This window comes from Mobula hypostoma, chromosome 18 (assembly GCF_963921235.1).
Source record: "Mobula hypostoma chromosome 18, sMobHyp1.1, whole genome shotgun sequence".
Lineage (NCBI taxonomy): Eukaryota > Metazoa > Chordata > Chondrichthyes > Myliobatiformes > Myliobatidae > Mobula > Mobula hypostoma.
The window spans coordinates 1,180,388-1,203,038 of NC_086114.1; the positions used below are offsets into that span (position 1 = coordinate 1,180,388).

Here is a 22,651-nt window from a genome sequence, read left to right on the forward strand (position 1 = left end):
GCAGAGATTGATAGGTATCTGAGTAGCCAGGGCATCAAAGGTTATGGTGAGAAGGCGGGGGAGTGGGACTAAATAGGAGAAAATGGATCAGCTCATGATAAGATGGCGGAGCAGACTCGATGGGCCGAATGGCCTACTTCTGCTCCTTTGTCTTATGGTCTTATGGAATAGTACTAAGTTCAGAGCTGATCAAAACGAGTCTACAAAGGGATCTTGAGAGGTTGTGTGAGTGTGTAAAAAAGTGGCAGATGATTGTAACATGGAAAAATTTGAGGTAATCAATTTGGTAGAAAAGATTGAAAAGCAGATTAGTACCTTCCAATTTTGTGAGCTTAGTGAACATTGGGTGTCCTTGTGAAAAGCACATGAGTATAACAAGTAATTAGGAAGGAGAATGGAATAATGGTCCTTGTTCTGAGAGAGATGGAACAAAAGGGGTTCAACCCAAGAGACTGTAGATATTAGAAATGGAGCAATGTACAAGATGCTCAGGGAATCCAGCAGCTCAGGTGAGGGGTCTCCACCTGAAATGCCAACTGTCCATTTTCCTTCAGAGATGCTGCCAGACCTTCTAAGTTCTTCCAGCATCTTGTGTGATAGCACATCTGGAACTCTGTTGGTTCAGTCTCACTTTGCTTGGGATGCAGTATATGAAGTTGATGAGATTGATTCTTGGAGTGAATCAGCAGAATGAACCCATGGAGATTAAACAACTAACATAGCCCGGGTTTCTGAGAGGACCAGAAGGAGCAGATGTTTTCCCATTGGGACTTGGTCTCAGAGTAAGAGTTTGAAAAAGGGGGCATTTTAAATCGTTGGAATTTCGTAACTCCAGAGAAGTGTGTAAGCTGTCAAATCTGTTTGCAGTCAGGAGCTTATTCAGATTGAATAGATTGTTCGCCAGGTCAGAGCAAAGTTTCACGAGTCTTAAATATAATCTTTTATTAGAAACAACTTTCTCCAGATAATTATAATTCTGTACAAATAGAGAAGCATTTCAACAAACAACTGACTCCTTAACCTGTGGATGATATTCTTCTGGGTGGAACATTGCAGTTTGTGTGAGATCTTGAATATTTATTCAAAATGAAACTGCAACTGAAACTGAATCAGACACAGTGCCAGGTCTGTCTGGTCACTGAGCCCAGAGAATCTTCAATGTCTGATCAATGTTCTTGGACTGGTGTCAGTGTAGCTACAACGGTGAAATACTGGCAGATGTATTTACCAATGGGATTTACTAAAATAATCATGGAAATGAACTCCATCTTTGCTAACAAGCTCCTCAGTTATTTTACCACTAGGATCATGTAGTGAACATTGAGGCTTCTGCAGACAGAATTATTGAGTATTCACTAGTAAAGGTCGGTTGTCTGGAGATGAACAAGTCAGACCTCTGTTCCGAGTTGTAATTTCAAGTCCAGGGCGCGTAACTGTTTTAAAAACCCTCGATTGGGGAAGATTCGCCTGTGTTGAGCCACTGTGTTGACAGCGTCCAGCAGTGGAAGATGATGATGAATCATTAGGTAGGCCAAAACCAGGGTAGCTGACCTGCTGTATCCAAAGGCACAGTGAACCAACACCTTCCCTGTGGTAAGACAGTACATAGTGGACTTCAAACCACCTTCTTTTCCATATAATTAAAAGCACAGACTGACAGGACATTTAATAGTAATTATACATCAGGTGGGTCTAAAGTAATCTCATGAATCAACCTGGAATGGAGAACTGGGTAGAGCTTTGGACACCCAGTTTCCTTTCAAAAGGAAAGACGTGGTTAAACTGGAGAGAGTGCAGAGAACATTGGTGAGGATGTTACCAGGACGAGAGGACCGGGATTATACAGAGAGGGTGCCCAAGCTGTGTCACCATCCCTGTCTCTGGCCCCTACACACCTCCCGGTCTCTGTCACCCCCTCCAGCCCCTACACCCTTCCCTGTCTCCGTAACCCCCTCCTGCCCCTACACCCTTCACTGTCTCCATAACCCCCTCCTGCCCCTACACCCTTCACTGTCTCCGTAACTCCCTCCTGCCCCTACACGCTTCACTGTCTCTGTAACCCCCTCCTGCCCCTACGCCCTTCCCTGTCTCCGTAATCCGCTCCTGCCCCTACACCCTTCACTGTCTACGTAACCCCCTCCTGCCCCTACACCCTCCCCTGTCCCTGTAACCGCCTCCAGCCCCTACACCCCTCCCTGTCTCCGTAACCCTCCCCTGCCCCTACACCCTTCCCTGTCTCCATAACCCCCTCCTGCCCCTACACTGTCTCTGTAACCCCCTCCTGCCCCTACACCCTTCCCTGTCTCCGTAACCCCCTCCGGCCCCTACACCCTTCCCTGTCTCCGTAACCCCCTCCTGCCCCTACACCCTTCCCTGTCTCCATAACCCCCTCCTGCCCCTACACTGTCTCCGTAACCCCCTCCTGCCCCTACACTGTCTCCGTAACCCCCTCCGGCCCCTACACCCTTCCCTGTCTCCGTAACCCCCTCCTGCCCCTACACCCTTCCCTGTCTCCGTAACCCCCTCCTGCCCCTACACCCTTCCCTGTCTCTGTAACCCCCTCCAGCCCCTACAACCTTCCCTGTCTCCGTAACCCCCTCCTGCCCCTACACCCTTCACTGTCTCCATAACCCCCTCCTGCCCCTACACCCTTCACTGTATCCGTACCCCCCTCCTGCCCCTACACCCTCCCCTGTCCCTGTAACCGCCTCCAGCCCCTACACCCTTCCCTGTTTCCGTAAACCCCTCCTGCCCCTACACCCTTCCCTGTCTCAGTAACCCCCTTCTGCCCTTACACCCTTCATTGTCTCCGTAATCCCCTCCTGCCCCTACATCCTTCACTGTCTCCATAACCCCCTCCTGCCCCTACACCCTTCACTGTCTCCGTAACCCCCTCCTGCCCCTACACTCTTCACTGTCTCCATAACACCCTCCTGCCCTTACACCCCCTCCTGCCCCTACACCCTTCCCTGTCTCTGTAACCCCCTCCTGCCCCTACACCCTCCCCATCCCTATAAACCCCTCCTGCCCTGACACCCTTCACTGTCTCTGTAATCCCCTCCTGCCCCTACACCCTCCCCTGTCCCTGTAATCCCCTCCTGCCCCTACACCCTCCCCTGTCCCTGGAACCCCCTCCTTCCCCTACACCCTTCACTGTATCCGTAACTCCCTCCTGCCCCTACACCCTTCCCTGTCTCTGTAACCCCCTCCTGCCCCTACACCCTTCCCTGTCTCCGTAACCCCCTCCTGCCCCTACACCCTTCACAGTCTCCGTAACCCCCTCCTGCCCCTACACCCTTCCCGGTCTCCGTAACCCCCTCCGGCCCCTACACCCTTCTCGGTCTCCGTAACCCCCTCCTGCCCCTACACCCTTCACAGTCTCCGTAACCCCCTCCTGCCCCTACACCCTTCCCGGTCTCCGTAACCCCCTCCGGCCCCTACACCCTTCCCGGTCTCCGTAACCCCCTCCTGCCCCTACACCCTCCCCTGTCCCTGTAACCGCCTCCAGCCCCTACACCCTTCCCTGTCTCCGTAACCCCCTCCTGCCCCTACACCCTTCCCTGTCTCAGTAACCCCCTTCTGCCCTTACACCCTTCATTGTCTCCGTAACCCCCTCCTGCCCCTACATCCTTTACTGTCTCCGTAACTCCCTCCTGCCCCTACACCCTTCACTGTCTCCGTAACCTCCTCCTGCCCCTACACCCTTCACTGTCTCCATAACACCCTCCTGCCCTTACACCCACTCCTGCCCCTACACCCTTCCCTGTCTCCAAAACCCCCTCCTGCCCCTACACACTTCCCTGTCTCCGTAACCCCCTCCTGCCCCTACACCCTTTACTGTCCCTGTAACCCCCTCGTGCCCCTACACCCTTCACTGTATCCGTGACCCCCTCCTGCCCCTACACCCTTCCCTGTTTCTGTAATCCCCTCCTGCCCCTAGACCCTTCACTGTCTCCGTAACCCCCTCCTGCCCCTACAACCTTCACTGTCTCCATAACACCCTCCTGCCCTTACACCCCCTCCTGCCCCTACACCCTTCCCTGTCTCCGTAACCGCCTCCGGCCCCTACACCCTTCCCTGTCTCTGTAACCCCCTCCTGCCCCTACACCTTTCCCTGTCTCCGTAACCCCCTCCTGCCCCTACACCCTTCCCTGTCTCCAAAACCCCCTCCTGCCCCTACACACTTCCCTGTCTCCGTAACCCCCTCCTGCCCCTACACCCTTTACTGTCCCTGTAACCCCCTCGTGCCCCTACACCCTTCACTGTATCCATGACCCCCTCCTGCCCCTACACCCTTCCCTGTTTCTGTAATCCCCTCCTGCCCCTAGACTCTTCACTGTCTCCGTAACCCCCTCCTGCCCCTACAACCTTCACTGTCTCCATAACACCCTCCTGCCCTTACACCCCCTCCTGCCCCTACACCCTTCCCTGTCTCCGTAACCGCCTCCGGCCCCTACACCCTTCCCTGTCTCTGTAACCCCCTCCTGCCCCTACACCCTTCCCTGTCTCCGTAACCCCCTCCTGCCCCTACACCTTTCACTGTCTCCGTAACCCCCTCCTGCCCCCACACCGTTCACTGTATCCGTAACCCCCTCCTGCCCCTACACACTTCCCTGTCTCTGTAACCCCCTCCTGCCCCTACACCCTTCACTGTCTCCATGACCCCCTCCTGCCCCTACACCCTTCCCTGTCTCTGTAATCCCCTCCTGCCCCTAGACCCTTCACTGTCTCCGTAACCCCCTCCTGCCCCTACAACCTTCACTGTCTCCATAACACCCTCCTGCCCTTACACCCCCTCCTGCCCCTACACCCTTCCCTGTCTCCGTAACCGCCTCCGGCCCCTACACCCTTCCCTGTCTCTGTAACCCCCTCCTGCCCCTACACCCTTCCCTGTCTCCGTAACCCCCTCCTGCCCCTACACCCTTCCCTGTCTCCGTAACTGCCTCCGGCCCCTACACCCTTCCCTGTTTCTGTAACCCCCTCTGGCCCCTACACCACTCCCTGTCTCTGTAACGCCCTCCGGCCCCTACACCACTCCCTGTCTCTGTAACCCCCTCCGGCCCCTACACCACTCCCTGTCTCTGTAATCCCCTCCGGCCCCTACACCACTCCCTATCGCTGTAACCCCCTCCAGCCCCTACAACCTTCCTTGTCTCCATAACCCCCTCCTGCCCCTACACCCTTCCCTGTCTCTGTAACCCCCTCTGGCCCCTACACCCCTCCCTGTCTCTGTAACCCTCTCCGGCCCCTACACCGCTCCCTGTCTCTGTAACCCCCTCCGGCCCCTACACCACTCCCTGTCTCTGTAACCTCCTCTGGCTCCTTCACCCCTCCCTGTCTTTCTCGCTCATTAATGCCGCAACATCCTTCCCCATCTTTGCAACTCCCAGTCTTGGTAGCTTCTCCAGATCTACATGCCTCCCAGTCTCTGTGATTCCCTCCGGCCCCTACACCCCTCCCTGTCTCTAGTCTCTCTGACCCATATACCCCTCCTTGTCTCTGTAACCCCTCCTGCCCCTACACCACTCCCTGTCTCTGTATCCCCTCCTGCCCCTAAACCCCTCCTTGTCTCTGTAATCTCTCTAGCCCCTGCACCTGTCCCTGTATCCATAATTCCATCCAGTCCCTACACACAAGAGATTCTGCAGATGTTGGAAATCCAAAGGAACACACACAAAATGCTGGAGGAACTCAATAGGGCAGGCAGCTTCTATAGAGAGGAAAAAGGAGTCAGCATTTAGGGCCAAGATCCTTCATCAAGACCAGAAAGGAAGTGGGTAGAAGATGGAGGGAGGTGGGAAATGATAGGTGAGACCAGTTGATGGGGAAGGTGGGTGAGTGGAGGAGGGGAGGATGTAGGAATGGATTCTTACCTCCCAGTATATCGAGGGATTGATGTATATAGTCACTTGCAGAGTGGAAATAGGCAGAAATGTCAAAGCTTGGTAGGTCAGAGGCTGTGATGCCGTAATAATCCATAGCAGTGCCGTAGAAATCCTGGCAGCCGCTGGACGCCAGCTGTTTATGTGCAGCGTTTAACACGTGAGTAATCCCCAACTTCCACAGCTGAAATCTATCATGGGCCACTGTCCTAAAAGCCATGATATTAGAAAATGTTACTGTTAGCCAACCAAATTTACCATGCTGTGAGTAGGTGGCCTGAGAAAACCTGCTTGTTTTACCCAAACTATACCCTTCTATTAGCAGACCATAAGACGGTAAGACACAGGAGCAGAGTTAGGCCATTCAGCCTATCGAGTTCACTCCACCATTCCATCATGGCTGATCCTGGATCCCTTTCAACCCTCTACACCTGCCCTCTCACCATAATCAGGAATCTATCAACTTCTGTTTTAAATATACCTATGAATTTGGCCTCCACCACACCACAGCCTGTGCAGAGCATTCCACAGATTCACCGCTCTTTGGCTAAAAAAAAATCTTCCTTACCTCTGTTCTAAAAGGTCACCCCTCAATTTTGAGTCTGTGTCCTCTAGTTCTGGATACCCCCACCAGAGGAAACATACTCCCCACATCCACCTTATCTAGTCCTTTCAACATTCGATAGATTTCAATGAGATCCCCCCCACACATTCTTCTAAATTCCAGTGAGTACAGGCCCAAAGCTGCCAAACACTCCTCATATGTTAACCCCTTCATTCCCAGAATCATCCTCGTGGACGTCCTCTCGACTTTCTCCAATGACAACATATCCTTTCTGAGATAAGGGGCCCAAAGCTGTTGACAATACTCCAAGTGCAGCCTGATTAGTGTCTCAGTATTATCTCCTTGCTTTTATATTCTAATCCCCTTGAAATAAATGCTAACATTGCATTTGCCTTCTTTACCACAGACTCAACCTGTAAATTAACCTTCTGGGAGTCTTGCACAAGGACTCCTAAGTCCCTCTGCACCTCTGATGTTTGAATCTTCTCCCCATTTAGATAATAGTCCGCACTATTGTTCATTTCTGTTCCATCTGTCACTTTAAGTCCTGCTGCGATCACATTGCTTCCTCAGCACCACCTACCCCTCCACCCACCTTCCACAAACTTTTCCACAAAGCCACCAATTCCACTATTTAAATCATTGACAAACAATGTGAAAAGTAGTGGTCCCAATACTGAACCCTGAGGAACATCACTAGTCACAGGCAGCAAACCAGATGGCCCCCTTTATTCACACTCACTGCCTCCTGCCTGTCAGCCATTCCTCTATCCATGCCAGTAACCTTCCTGTAACACCACAGGATCTTATCTTGTTAAGCATCTCATGTGTCTCATTAGTCTCTAAGTACCCTGAAAGTTCATCCTTAATGAGGCCAGTGATGTTGTGGGGATGGAACTGGACTCTCTGACGGTGGTGTCTGAAAAGAGGACGCTGTCTAAGTTGCATGCCATCTTGGACAATGTCTCCCATCCACTACATAATGTACTGGGTGGACACAGGAGTACATTCAGCCAGAGACTCATTCCACCGAGATGCAGCACAGAGCATCATAGGAAGTCATTCCTGCCTGTGGCCATCAAACTTTACAACTCCTCCCTTGGAGGGTCAGACACCCTGAGCCAATAGGCTGGTCCTGGATGTATTTCCTGGCATAATTTACATATTACTATTTAATTATTTATGGTTTTATATTGATATATTTATACTTCATTCTTGGTTGTGGCAACTGTAACGAAAATCAATTTCCCTCGGGATCATTAAAGAATGACTATGACTATGGCTATGACTATGACTAATAATGGACTTCAACACCTTCCCAACCACTGAGGTAGGCTAAGTCACCTATAATTTCCTCTCCATTTGTCTTCAAATCTATCATATTTCCCCTCACTTTCCTAGCTGTATGGAATTAATATTGTGTAACTTCAAGAAACTAAGTGTAGGGTAATGATGTTCATTGGGAACTTAACTATAGTGGAGTGTGACCAGCTTCAATCATGACAACGTTTTGAGGGAGCAGAGATGGTGGTAACAGGATGATTGAACTAATGAGAGAGTATCAAATGAAGGGACAGAGTTACAGAATAAGAGGCAATTATTGAAAACTAAGGTGTGTTGAACTTCAAGCGCAATGCCTGTAACCCTCAGCCTGAGAATGTTGTGGAGGCTGGATTGTTGGAGGTACTTGAGGAGGAAGTAGAGAGATCTTTGAAAGGTCCATAGGGATCTGGCACAGCAGAGGCTAAGAGGCTGGGCAGGAGCATATTAAATGATGAGATGGGCTTTAGGGGCTGAGTGTTTATTTGGGCCTGAATATTTTGGTCATTCAAAGTGCTATCGCTCAACGCACGGAGTATAAGAAATAAGGCGAATAACCATGACTGACAAGGAAAGTCGAAGCTAGTGAAAAAGCAAAAAAGAGGACATACAACAAAGCAAGAATTAGTGGGAAGACTGAGGATTGGGAAGCTTTTAAAACCCTACAGAGAGCAACTAAAAGAATCATTAGGAGGAACAAGATGAAATATGAAAGAAAGCTTCATAAATGCGAGGGTATCCACTTTGGAGGGAAAAATGAAAGAGCAGATTATTATTTAAATGGTAAAAAACTGTAACATGCTACTGTGCAGAGGGACTTGCGGGTGCTTGTGCATGAATCACAAAAGGTTGGTTTGCAGGTGCAGCAGGCTATTAAGAAGGCAAATGGGATGTTGGCCTTCGTTGTGAGAGAGATTGAATTTAAGAGCAGGGAGGTTATGCTGCAACTGTGCAGGGTACTGGTGAAGCCGCACCTGGAGTACTGCGTGTAGTCTGGTCTCCTTACTTGAGGAAAGATAAACTGGCTTTGGAGCAGAGGACATTCACCAAGTTGATTCCAGAGATGAGGGGGTTAGACGAGGAGGAGAGACTGAGTCGCCTGTAACTGCACGCGCTGGAATTCAGAAGGATGAAAGGAGATCTTATAGAAACATAAAATTATGAAAGGGATAGATAAGATAGAGGCAGGAAAATTGTTTCCACTGTTGGGTGAGACTAGAACCAGGGGACATAGCCTCAAGATTCATGGGAGTAGATTTAGGACGGAGATGAGGAAGAACTACTTTTCCCAGAGAGTGGTGAATCTGTGGAATTCTCTACCAATGAAGCAGTGAAGGCTACCTCAGTAAAAATATTTAAGACAAGGTTAGATAGATTTTTGCATAGTAGGGGAATTACGGGTTGGGGAAAAGGCAGGGAGGTAGAGATGAGTCCCTGGTCAGATCAGCCATGATCTTATTGAAGGGCAGAGCAGGCTCGACAGGCCAGATGGCCGACTCCTGCTCCTATTTCTAATGTCAGCTAGCAAATAATATCAAAGTGGAAAGTAAAAGCTTTTTCAAGTATGTAAAAAATAAAAGAGAGATGAGGGTGGATTTAGGACTGCTAGAAAATGAAGGCAGAGAAATAATAACAGGGGCCAATGAGATGGCTGACAAACTAAATGAGTATTTCGTATTAGTCTTCACTGTAGAAGACACTAGCAGTATACCAGATGCTGAAGGGTGTGAGAGAAGAGAAGGGAGAGCAGTTACTATTACAAAGTGCTCAAAAAGCTGAAAGACCTAAGGGTACCTAAGCCACCTGGACCAGATGAACTGCACCCTTGGGTTCTGAAAAAGGTTGTGGTAGAGATTGTGGAGACATTAGTAATGATCTTTCAAAAATCATTGGAATCTGGCATGGTGCCTGAGGACTGGAATATTGCAAATGTCACTCCACTCTTTAAAAAGGAGGAAGGCAGCAAAAAGGAAATTATAGACCAGTTAGCTTGACCTCAGTGGTGGGGAGATATTGGAGTTAATTGTTAAGGATGAGGAGATGGAGTACTTGGAGACACAGGACAAGGTAAGACAAAGTCAGCATGGTTTTCTTCAGGGAAAATCCTGCCTGATGAACCTGTTGGAATTCTTTGAGGACATTACATGTAGGATAGATAAAGGGGATGCAGTGGATGTTGTATATTTGGACTTTCAGAAGGTCCTTGACAAGGTGCCACGCATGAGGCTGCTTACCAAGTTAAGAGTCCATGGTATTACAGGAAAGTTACTGGTGTGGTTAGAGCATTAGCTGATTGGTAGGAGGCAACAAATGAGAATAAAAGGACCCTTTTCTGGTTGGCTGCCAGTGACTAGCAGTGGTACGCAGGGGTCGGTGTTGGAACCACGTTTTTTTATGCTGTATATCAATGATGTAGATGATGGAATAGATGGCCTTGTTGCCAAGTTTGCAGATGATATGAAGATTGGTGGAGGGACAGGTAGTGTTGAGAAACAGGTAGGCTGCAGAAGGACTTAGATTAGGTGAATGGGCAAGAGAGTGGCAAATGAAATACAATGTTGGAAAATGCATCCACATGCACTTTGGTAGCAGAAATAAATGTGCAGACTATTTTTTAAACGGAGAGAAAATCCAAAAATCTGAGATGCAAAGGGCGTTGGGAACCCTTGTGTTGAACACCATTAAGGTTAACTTTTAGGTCGAGTCAGTAGTATTCATTTCAAGTGGTCTAAAATACAAAAGCAGAGATGTGATGCTGAGGCTTTATATGGTACCGGTGAGGACTCACCTTGAGTATTGTGAATAGTTTTGGGCTCTTCATCTAAGAAAAGGTGTGCTGGCATTGGAGAAGGTTCAGAGGAGGTTCACAAGGATGTTCTGGGAATGAAAGGGTTATCATATGAGGAACGTTTGATAGCCCTGGGTCTGTACTCACTGGAATTCAGAAGGCTGAGGGAGGATCTCATTGAAACCTTTTGAATGTTAAAAGGCTTAGACAGAGTAGATGTGGAAAAGGTGCTTCCCATGGTGGGGGAGTCTAGGACAAGAGGGCACGGCCTCAGGATAGAGGGATGTTCACTTAAAACAGAGATGCAGAGGAATTTCTTTAGCCAGAGATGGTGAATTTGCGAAACTTGTTACCACAAACAGCTGTGGAGGCCAGGTCATTGGGTGTATTTAAGGCAGCAATCGATATAGTCCGTGAGCCAGGACCTCAAATTTAGGCCACCGGTACCATCTTGGGGGGAATAATTCTTATAGTGATTTTTGGCAAGGTATACACCCCTAGTGCTAGAAAATATGTGCTAGCATTGCAGCGGTGGTAGCTTGAACGGTAACCTCCATGTTATAATAACTATGATCCCATGGTGCTTTGCCTATGATAAGATGAATTATGCCAGGTACCTGTCCCCTTACTTTGCTCAGATGATGAACCTCCCAGAGGAGAATCCTTCTGTCTTTGAGGCCTTCAAGACAGGCCAATTCTCAGTGCAGCTGTCAAGTAACAACCCCTTTGAGCAGATCCCTGTGGACCAGGCTATTGAAGCCACAGTGAACAAAGACACGCAGACTCCTGGAGGCACATCACGGTTCAGCCTGAATGCTGGAGCTATCAAGCGTTACTGCATAACAGCTGAGCACCGCAGTGCATTCCTGGGACAGTTAAGGGAGATGGTGCAAGGCAATAAATCAGAGCTTTGTCACATGGAGCTGCAGCGGCCAAGAGTCCAGAAAGATGAGGAAGCAGTTTCAGCAGTGGTTAGCCTCATACATGAATGGGTCAACCCATTTGCAGAGAAGCAGGACCTCATTAGCATCTCTATGGCAAAGGCAGACCCCAAGGACATTGCCTCCGACCTGATGAAGGCATATGAGATTGGTGAGCAATTCTATGCAACCTTCCAGGATGAGAGACTAGAGGAAGACCCACCAGCAAAGAAATTCCATGACCCAATGAAAACCAACAAGCTGAAAACATTCAATGATATGTGTAAGAAGAGAGAAGTGAAATCAAATGGGAGGGCGATCATCTTGAAAGCAGACAGTTCTTTGTTTGGACACATCATAGCGCATTCTACGTATGGAGGATATCCTTTCTCATTCCCTTGGACCATTTCCCTGGGCCCTGTCCACACCAGAAGGATTGCTGAGAAAGACAAACAAAGCTACTTTAGCCACAACCTTGCAGAAAAATGTAGCAGTAGAAGAGCAACTCCCAGGAAACTCTGCTACAGCGGTTGATGGAATGAACTTGGTCCAAAGAGTGAAAGGTGATAAAGTTACTTTCAGAGATGTTGCCACAACAATTCTGGCTCTGAGGGAAGGCAGTCAGAGTAGCAGAATAGATGTTGTGTTCAACGCATACAAGGAGAACTCTATCAAAAATAGTGAAAGATCTCTATGGGGTGAAGAGACTGGTCATGAGTTGCAAGGTATCACAGGCACACAGATGGTGAGGCAGTGGAGGAGCTTCCTGACCAAAGTCAGAAACAAAAATAGTCTCATTAAGTTCATAGTCCATGAATGGAGGAAGGCGGAGTACAGAGCAAAGCTACAGGAGAAGATTCTGTATGCAACTGTGAATGACAAATGTTACAGAATCACATCTCAAGACAGTGAGGAGGTGTCAGCTCTTCAGTGTCAACAAGAAGAAGCAGATGGCCGCCTACTTCTCCATGCTGCCCATGCCACAAGAGAGGGATACCAATCTGCTCAGAAGACACAGATGTCTTTATCATGCCTTTAGCATTTTGTGACAAGATTGAGGCCCCATTGTTCCAGAAGTGTGGCACTAGAACCCGTACAAGGCTTGTAGGCATCAGGAAGGTTGCTGCCACTGTTGGTGTAGAGGTTTGTAGCGCTCTCATCGGGCTGCACGCAAATACAGGATGTGACATTGTAAGCGTTTTTGCAGGCAAATGGAAGACAAGTGCCCTAAAACTTCTGACCAGCAACAGGGAAACTCAGGACACATTCTTAGAGTTGGGTCAGGAAAGGGACCTCTCTCCAGAACTGATGGACAAACTGGAGGCATTTACATGTCTCCTGTATGCCCCAAAAGCATCGACCACCAAGATCAATGAGCTCAGGTATCACCTTTTCTGTGCCAAAAAAGGTGAAATCAAAAGTCATCAACTCCCACCATGCAAGGACTGCTTAACAAAACATGCACAGTGAGCCAACTACCAGGCTGGTATATGGAGAAGATGTTTGGAGAAGGACCCACAAGTGCCAAGCCCTGTTGGCAGAGGATGGAAGATGGAGAGAGAAGAGGAAGCTGAACAGTTGGTGGTGCACTGGATGGAAGGCCAGCCAGTACCCGATGCCGTCCTGGATCTACTGGCCTGTAACTGTCCAAAAAAATGTTCCCTCCCAAGGTGTATGTGTGTTGCAAATGGCCTCAGGGGTACTGACATGTGTAGACTGGCAGACTGTGAGAACCAGGCATCCACCTCAGAGAGTGTGGAAAGTTCAGATGAAGATTTGGAAGATGTGGAAGACTTGGAAAATTATTATGATTATTAATAGGTTATGAAAGTATGCAAAACTAAGTATGGAAAGCAGTCTTTGATATATTCATTTTTCAACCAAACAGGACCTAGGTTATGGCCGTGTGGAATCCCACATTTGAATTATTGTACTGTAATTCTATATGCTATGACAAAAGTTTAAGATTGTTTTGATTTGATACAACAATATGGAAAATATCATGACATTGATAAAACTCCAGAAATCTCTCCAACTGAGGTTTTTTTTTACCTTTTTGGGGGGTGGAGTAGCATTTTCTGCTGTACTGATGTTAATGTGGAATATATGTGTTGGCGCGTGGCCAAGTGGTTAAGGCGTTCGTCTAGTGATTCAAAGGTCGCTAGTTCGAGCCTTGACAGAGGCAGCGTGTGTGTCCTTGAGCAAGGCACTTAACCACACAGTGCTCTGTGACGACACTGGTGTCAAGCTATATGGGTCCTAATGCCCTTCCCTTGGACAACATCGGTGGTGTGGAGAGGGGAGACTTGCAGCATGGGCAACTGCTGGTCTTCCATACAACCTTGCCCAGGTCTGTGCCCTGGAAACCTTCCAAGGCGCAAATCCATGGTCTCTTGATACTAACGGATGCCTATTATACAAAAAGTGATTATTTATTTGAATTCCTGAATAAATTCTCTACAAATCCATGTGATTATATGTGTCCTAGGGTTTTTATTGACTTTTCCAAAATAAACAACAGACCAATATTTTTCTAAAAATGAAATGATTCACTCTATTGAAATCGAGCACTGTACTGCGAGTGCCACCAATGACATAGTTTTCAATGTAGAATTTTATAACATTTGATGAAAAGTGCTTGAACTCAGCTATTACCGTGACAAATGTCAATGTTGAGGGATCACTGATAACAAAATACCACTAGTTTGAATATATATGTTGTACTTTATATTGGCTACTTTTCAGAAACACTTATTTTAGGGTAGTGTTATAAAATGAATGATAGCACACATAAAGCTACCACTGGTGCAATGCTATCACATATTTTCTGACTCTAGAGATGTATACCTTGCAAAAATCACTGAGCATTATTCCCCCCAGATGGTACCGACCAACCCTACTGGCTCAGGGACTAATAGGTTTTTGATTGGACATGGTCAGTGGTTACGGGGAGAGTGATGGGGAGCGGGGCAAAGGGATCAGCCAGGATTGAATGGTGGAGCAGACTCGATGGTCCAAATGCCCTAATTGCTCCTCTGTCTAATCGAGATAATGCGACGGTGTGAAAATGAGTTCTTTCAGCCCGATGAATGTAAATAAGTCCTGAAACATGACACAGACTCAGCTCGGGCAGGCTACTCAATGACAGGGCCGTGAAGTTCAGAAAGAGCTCCAACAATCTACACTGGGGTTTCTGTAACTTCCGTCAATCCACTACCGTTCCAGACTCTGGGTTCCTTACTTGCCCACAAATTTCAGAGCGTACCCACTGCCAGCTAGCCTCATACTTACATGTCTCCAATGTACAGGTTTGGCCAGACCTGATCAATCCGACTGAGTGGAACTCTGTTACTGCGCAAGATGCCCTCCAGCTCTATCACCGTGGGGGTGCGGGTTTCTCGCCTGGGGCCACTGGATCGCATTACTTCCCCTGACATGACGATGATCTGGGTTCCTTTCGCTATGTCGGCGGCCGGCCGCTCGACCTGCCCTTCACCCCTCCTCACCCGATGGGTCCGCACAGATGCACCTGCGCATCCTGCGTCGACAAGTTTACCAGCCAGCACGCTGCTCTGGCAGCCAACTTTAAAAACTAATTCTAACACAAATCTGATGTTGTAGTTCAAAATCTACTGGAAACTCTATCGTAGAAAAAAGGAGTCTGCTTTCTGCGGGGACTGATTGCTGGAACGCCCCAGGACAAAATGAATTATCTCCAACAGCAAACGGGTTACAGCTTTTTGATAAGTGCCACAATACTAATTAATTGTGTATCTCCAAATAAATAGATAGATACGTAGATAAATAAGATTGACTAATGATAAAACAGCATTACATTTACAGGAACGTTCATTAATTTAACACATAAAGTCATCACCCTGACACGGTGGTGTCAAGAAAACAACCAGTCCCTCAACGTCGCAAAAACAAGGGAGCTGGTTGTAGATTACAGGAGGAATGGATATGGGCTAACCCCTATAGACATCAATGGATCCGGGGTTGAGAGGGTGAACAGCTTTAAGTTCCTTGGTACACACATCACCGAGGATCTCACGTGGTCTGTAGGTACCAGCTGTGTAGTTAAAAAGCACAACAGCGCTTCTTTCACCTCAGACGGTTGAAGAAGTTTGACATGAGTCCCCAAATCCTAAGGACTTTCTACATGAGCACAATTGAGAGCATCCTGACTGGCTGCATCGCTGCCTGGTATGGGAACTGTACTCCCCTCAATCACAGGACTCTGCAGAGAGTGGTGCGGACAGCCCAGCGCATCTGTAGATGTGAACTTCCCACTGTTCAGGACACTTACAACGACAGGTGTGTAAAAAGGGCCCGAAGGATCATTGGGGACCCAAGTCACCCCAACCACAAACTGTTTCAGCTGCTACCATCCAGGAAATGATATCGCAGCATAAAAGCCCGGACCAACAGTCTCCGGGACAGCTTCTTCCACCAGGCCATCAGAATGATTAATTCATGCTGACACAACTGTATTTCTATGTTATATTGACAGTCCTGTTTAACATACTATTTATTATAAATGACTATAAATTGCAGATTGCACACTTAGAGACATAATGTAAAGATTTTTACTCCTTATGTATGGGAAGGATGGAAGTTAATAAAGTCAATTCAATTCAATTCTTTACCAGGGTATTTATAGTTTCATGCCCAAACAAACAACTGGCTGGCAGCTGGCTGAGGTGCCACAGTGTTTGAAATCTCCACCCTAGTACCTTTCCACCTTCAAGAAGCTGAGGAAAAGGGAACCAGTTGACCCTTAGTCGAGGAAGCTGACTGGCCACTTAAACAACCCAGAGAGGCCAAGATTCTCATGCTTATCCTGGTGTTAGTGTTTCCTGGTGATGAGGTGAATCGCTTTGAAATGCTTGCTTTGACAGGGAGAATAAAACTAGTTATGAGGATCCCTGCAGCACCCGGTGACCTTGTGATCTCTGTCTCAAAGGCTGACATCAGGCTGTCTTTCAAGAGGGTGAATCCTCACAAGGCTCCGATGGAGTACCTGGTAAGGCCCTGAAAACCTTGCCAACCAACTGCCAGGAGTATATAATGACATTTTCAATCTCTCACTTCTACAGTCAGAAGTTTCCACCTGCTTCAAAAAGGCAACAATTGTCCCAGTGCCCAAGAAGAGCCTTACCAACTACCATCCAGGAGCACTCACATCTACAGTGATGAAATGTTTTGAGAAGTTGGTCTTGGCTAGAATCAACTACTGCCTCAGCAAGGATCTGGACCCACTGCAATTTACCTATTGCCACAATAGGTTTATGACGGGCGCGATGTCATTGACTCTCCATGCGGTCTTGGAACACCTGGACAATACAAATACTGTACTTGTGTCAGGATACTGTTCATTGACTATAGCTCAGCGTTTAATACAATCATTCCTACAGTTCTGATTGAAAAGATCCAGAACCTGGGCCTCTGTACCTCCCTCTGCAACTAATCCTCTTCTTCCTAACTGGAAGCCCATAATCTGTGCAAATTGGAAATAGCATCTCCATATCCTCACAGTCAACATGGTGCACCTCAGATGCCGCAAAGTTAACAAATTTCATGACATATGCCTGTGATATTAAACCTGATTCTGATTCTGAATACTGGTCTGTAGAATGGGGCAAAACTTGCGGAGCAGATTTTCCCAAAGGCTTCACACCTCTAGCCGGTTTTCATAAAGGTAATTAATTCACTGACAAAACCACCTCAGGTCAACCACTCTGATAGCTCTGGAAAAGTGGGCCTGCCTACCGACCGACCTAATCTCAAAATAATGTGGGAATATTTACACCCTTGTGTTAATTTCTCCTCTGACTCCGTCGGGCGCTGTGCCTTGTGGTCGGGCTGACACTGTATGTAACGACACTGTACCTCCGGGGATCATAGGCGCTGTGGCCGGAGGTCGGGCTAGCGCGCCGGTTAGGACACTGTACCTCCAGAACTGTAGAGGCGCTGTGCCCTCAGGTCGGTCTGACGCACTGGTAAGGACACTGTGCCTCCACGGCTGTAGGGGCGCTGTAGCCGGAGGTCGGTCTGACGCGCCGGACGCTCGTGCTGGTAGAGAGAAGGATGAGGAGGAGGCGGAGGCGGGGTCGGGATTGGGATCCAGGCGTGAGGAGCGTCAGATCCGGTACTGGGTTCCCGGCTCCCTCGCATCTCGCTGTGGGGTAAGTGACAGGCTCTCGGGCTGGCATGGCGTCCATCTGAGGGATGGGGTTGGCCAGAGCGAGAGGGGCGAAGTGCTAGGGTGGGCAGGACGGTGAGGGAGTGGGACAGGGTGATGGGCTGGGATTGAGGGGAGGGAGACGGGGACGGGGATGAAGAGTGGGAGTGATGGACTGGAGTAGAGGGAGGGGACTGGGGGGGGGGATGGCATTTCCCTCGCTGGACGCTGTGCCTGGTATTTATTACTTGATACCGGCCAGACGGGGTACCTGGCTGTATATTCAAGTCCTGTGCTGATCAACTGGCTGAAGTGTTCACCGTGTCTTCAACCTCTCGCTTCGGCAGTCAAACCCACTTGTTTCAAGCAGCCTTCAATTTACAGGTGCTTAAGAACGCGGTAACCAGCCTTAATGCTTATCGTCCAGTAGCAGCAGTGATGAAGTGTTTTGAAAGGTTGGTGATGAAACATGTCAACTCCTGCTTGAAAGTGACTTGGATCCGCCCCAATTTGCCTACCAGCACAACAGGTCAACAGCAGATCCATCTCATTGGCTTTTTACTCAATCCTGGAACATCTGGATAACAAAGATACATACATCAGGATGCTCTTTATCGACAACGTCCCCTCAAAACTAATCAATAAGCTTCAAGACCATGGCCTCAGTACCTCCTTGTGTACTTGGATCCGTGATTTCCTCACAGACCCCAGTCAGTTCGGATTGGCAACAACATCTCCTCCATAATCTTCATCAGCATAGGACACCACAGGGCTGTGTGCTTAGTCCCCTGCTCTACTCGCTTTACGCTAATAACTGTGTGGCTAAGCACAGCTCCAATTCCAGATTTAAGTTTGCTGACAACACCATTGTCATAGGCCAGATCAAGGTGCTGATAAAGCAGGTGGGAGAGTGAAAATCTGGCTGAGTGGTGCCTCAACAACAACTCCTTACTCAATGTCAGCAAGATCAAGGAGCTGACTATTGACTTCTGGAGAAGGAAACTGCAGGCCCATGAGCCAGTCCTCAATGGGGGATCAGAGGTGGAGGGGCTCAGCAGCTTTAAATCTCTCAGTGCTATTGTTTCAGAGGACCTGTCCTGGGCCCAGCACGAAGTGCAATTATGAAAAAAGCACGTCAGTACCTCTGCTTCCTTAGGAGTTTGCAAAGATTTAGCAGGAAACATAGAAAACTACACCACATTACAGGGCCCTTCAGTCCACAATGTTGTGCCAACCATGTAACGTACTCTAGAAACTGCTTAGAATTTCCCTACCACATAGCCCTCTATTTTTCAAAGAAATGGCATATAAAACTTTGACGGATTTCTGTAGATATGTGGTGAAGTGTATATTGACTGGCTGTATCACAGCCTGGCATGGAAACACCAATGCACTTGAATGGAAAATCCAGCAGAAAGTAGTGGATACAGCTCAGTCCATCACGGGTAAAGCCCTCCCCATCGTTGAGCAAATCTGCGCGCAATGTATTTATTGCATAGTTATTTATTCATTTATTATAATTATTATTTTTTAAACTACTTTTGCATTTGCACAGTGTTGTCTTTTGCACACTCTGTACTTTTGGTGCGGTCTTTTATTGATTCTATTATGGGTGTTGGATTTATTGAATATGCTGACAAGAAAATGACTCCCGGCTGTACAGTAAGAAAATGGTGACATATATATACTTTAATAATAAATTTACTTTGAACTTGTGTATCACAGATCTGATTTGTCAAGACATTCGCAGTCCTTTGCCAAACTAAATTATTCAGAAAGCTCCCTGTTTCATGGGAGGTGGATCGGCTTCAAAATTGCCCTGATTTAAATCATGGTATTAGCTGACAAATACTATATTGAAAGACAAACAAATTTGGGGAGCTGTTGCAGAAACTTATGATATTGGAAAAAAAGGCTCAGCCTGTCAGGCAACATTTGTGGAATGATAAACAGTCAACTTCTCAGGCCATTGTCAGAACGTGCAACCATTTACTGATGTAATAAATGTACATTATAAATACTCCAGCAATGCTGCTGTGTTGTTAGAGCTTTCCGAAAAGAAAATACTGCAGGTACTGGAAATGTTAATACAAATCAAAAAACCCTGGCGTCTCTTGGTAGGGCAGAGAGCAAGTATTAATGTTCCAGTGCAGTGATACTTTGTATAAGCATGTAAAATTGGTTTATTTTTTTACTGGCAGTAAAATGTATTTGTTAATTTGAAAATTGTTTAAGCACTGAGTTTAGTAATCAGAATTTTATAAAATCAGATGCAGGTCAGCATCTGGCCAGATTGGGTAGAGGTCTGCCTTGGGCTGGTTTAATAATCAGACATTTGTAAAATTAGATGCTCTGATTGACATAGGTCAGCAGCTGGCCATCTTGGATTGGACTAGACAGAGGGTGAACTATCTGAATTAAGTTTCAAAACATAATCTTGTGAATTATTTTCTGGTGTGGTAGGTGTTGATTTCATTTGAGAAGCCTATCTATCAAAATCATGTATGCCTCATTAAGGAATCGGTAGTAAGAGGTGCTGCTTACTGGACTGAAACATTTGGAGCTCCTGTAAAGATTTAAAATGAAAATTCATGATTCATTTGTAGCCTTAATGGATAAAATAACATAAAAATGGTAAACCTTTGACATTTCTGTAAGCAGGTACTAAACCGTGGGTTTTAATCTCAAGAATAGTTTTGCGTTTTTTTTTGTATGCATATGTTGCTCTTGAGAAAACATTGTGAGTTGCAAGCTTGGATGTATTTGTTGCAGTATTCTCACAGCTCTGTTGGGGTTTTCAGTGTTGGGTAGGAAATAACAATATATTTCCAAGTCGGGATTGAGTTGAACTTCATTGTTATAGGTGCACACAGGGTATAAATGTCACACAGGACACACATACACTGTTTATACGAGTAGCGTAGTACATTAAACATGACAAATAAAGTTAACATAAATAATACGGCACTTCCGTGGCATGCCACTCTCAGTAGCCACTTGCATTCCTGTGCATTGGAGTTCCCATAATGCAGTCAGAATGCTTTCAACTATACGTCTGTGGAAGTTTGTTAGAATCTTTGATGACATGCCAAATTTCCAAGAGAGTAGACATATTAATGTGCCTTCTTCATGGTTGCATCAATGTGTTGGGTCCAGTTTAGGTCCTTTGAGATTTTGACAGGCAGAAACTTGAAGTTGCTTACCCTTACCACCTCTGTCGTCTCAATGTGTTTTCCCAACTTTCCCTTCCTGAAGTCCACGTTCCTTGGTGTTGCTGACATTGAGTGTAAGGTTGGTTTCACAACACCACTCTATCAGATGACCTATCTCACCATCTGTTATTCTGCCAACAGTGATGAAATGTAAATGGAATTGAGTGACACTTATCTACCCATTCCTAGGTATAGAGAGAGTAGAACAGAGGCTGAGATGTTCATTTGTTTATGGTCAGTGGGAAGGAGATTAATTTTTTGATCTAATCGTGAACTCTAATTGAGGAAGTTGAGGATCCACTTGAAGAGAGAAGTGTAGAGCCCTGGGCCTTGGAGCCTGACGATATGTTTTGAGGGAATGACAGTGTGAAATCCAAGCTGAAATTAATTAACAACAGTCTGATGTGCATTCTCGTCATCCTGGTTCTCCACAGCAGAATGGAGGGCCAGTGCGATAGTGTCTGCTGTAGACCTATGGTGGTGACTGGTGAAATGAAATGGGTCCAGGTCCTTACTGAGTCAGGAGTTGCTTCAATCCATAACTAACTCTCAAACTCTTCGTTGTGATAGATGTAATTGCTGCTAGATGGTAATAATTGAGTTGGGCCACCCTGATCTTCTTGGGCACTGGTACAATTGATGCCATCTTGAAGCAGGTTGAAGATGTCCCTGAACACTCCAGCCAGTTGGTCAGCACAGGTTTCTAGCACTTGACCAGGGGCCTGTCAGGGCCTGATGCCTTGCTAAGGGTTCACCCTCCTTAAGGGTGATCTGACTTCAGCCTGCAAGACTGAGATCACAGGGTTGTCGGGTGTTGTGGGGAGGAACAGTCTTGTCATGACAGATGAGTAATGGTTCCTGTTTATATCAGCTGACTCAGTGTTGGGAGCTCATCATTCTCAAGTTGTGAAATAGGCTGTGGATTAGGCAGGAGAGGAACCTGCCAGGATTGTTGTATGTGGCCGTGCTCTTTGCTGTATCAGGTAGTTGTAAGTTATTGAGACGGGAATAGGTACATTGAGTAAGCCTGCATAAGTAACTGCATTGCGTCCTCGATTCATAATACAGAAATGGTGTGCAGGTGATTGTCAAGTACAGTGGATTCCAGTTAATTGGGACACACTGGGAGCTGTACATTTGGGCCCAGTTAAGCTGTTATAGAAGTTTCATGGAAATAGTTAAAAAGGCATAAAAAAAAGACACACTACTGTTTAACTGAGTAACAAATTATATATTATATAACAAATACAGAACAAATTAGAGCAGTATCAATATTACTACAGTACCATAAAACTATGTATTGCTTATCAATGGAGTGTACATGCCATGTTATAAATGAACAAAATCAGTGCAGACACCCATAGACTGCCTTCATACAATGCTTTCAATTATTCCATCCTCCAGATCTTCATTTTCATTGTAACATTCAAGATTATCTCATGGAGCTTAGAAAAATAGAGGGCTATGGGTAACCCTAGGTAATTTCTAAAGTGAGTACATGTTCGGCACAGCAATGTGGGCTGAAGAGCCTGTATTGTGCTGAAGATTTTCTATGTTTCTATTATTGTTGATATCTTAATTTTTTGTGGTTTCTAACTTGTTGAAGTAATGAAATTGTTTCCTGTTCACTCCTGGCTGTTTCTTGCATCTCCAAAGCCTGAATGCTTGAAATCGCAGTGAGCAGAACTGTTCTGAATTGTCATACTGTTTATTTCTCATCAACTGACAGTGACAAAAATCACTGCTTTTTGTACGCAAACTGCAAACACATGCGACTGAT

General features: G+C 46.8%; 2 protein-coding genes across 4 annotated transcripts in view; one reads left to right on the plus strand and one right to left on the minus strand.

Annotated features, from left to right (window-relative positions):
- Positions 1-925: 925 nt before the first annotated feature.
- On the minus strand, positions 926-15,001 carry LOC134358271 (dual specificity protein phosphatase 13A-like). The gene is made up of 3 exons (XM_063070299.1): positions 14,767-15,001; positions 5,874-6,091; positions 926-1,588 (listed from the first exon to the last, which is right to left on the minus strand). Exons 1-3 carry the CDS (start codon positions 14,910-14,912, stop codon positions 1,389-1,391), a joined length of 564 nt encoding a protein of 187 aa, XP_062926369.1. The 5' UTR covers positions 14,913-15,001; the 3' UTR covers positions 926-1,388.
- A 2,585-nt stretch (positions 15,002-17,586) lies between these two features.
- The window catches only part of samd8 (sterile alpha motif domain containing 8), an 83,643-nt gene continuing 78,578 nt past the window's right edge, over positions 17,587-22,651 (plus strand). Inside the window, exon 1 of one of the 3 annotated variants that reach the window (XM_063070295.1) lies at positions 17,587-17,663. Coding sequence is in view for 1 of the 3 variants with exons in the window: in XM_063070296.1 (XP_062926366.1) it covers positions 21,026-21,105 (80 nt within the window). In the remaining 2 variants the exon portion in view is untranslated. Of the gene's footprint in view, positions 17,664-20,763; positions 21,106-22,651 lie in introns of those variants that run through there. The other 2 variants (XM_063070298.1, XM_063070296.1) reach the window with 2 other exon arrangements.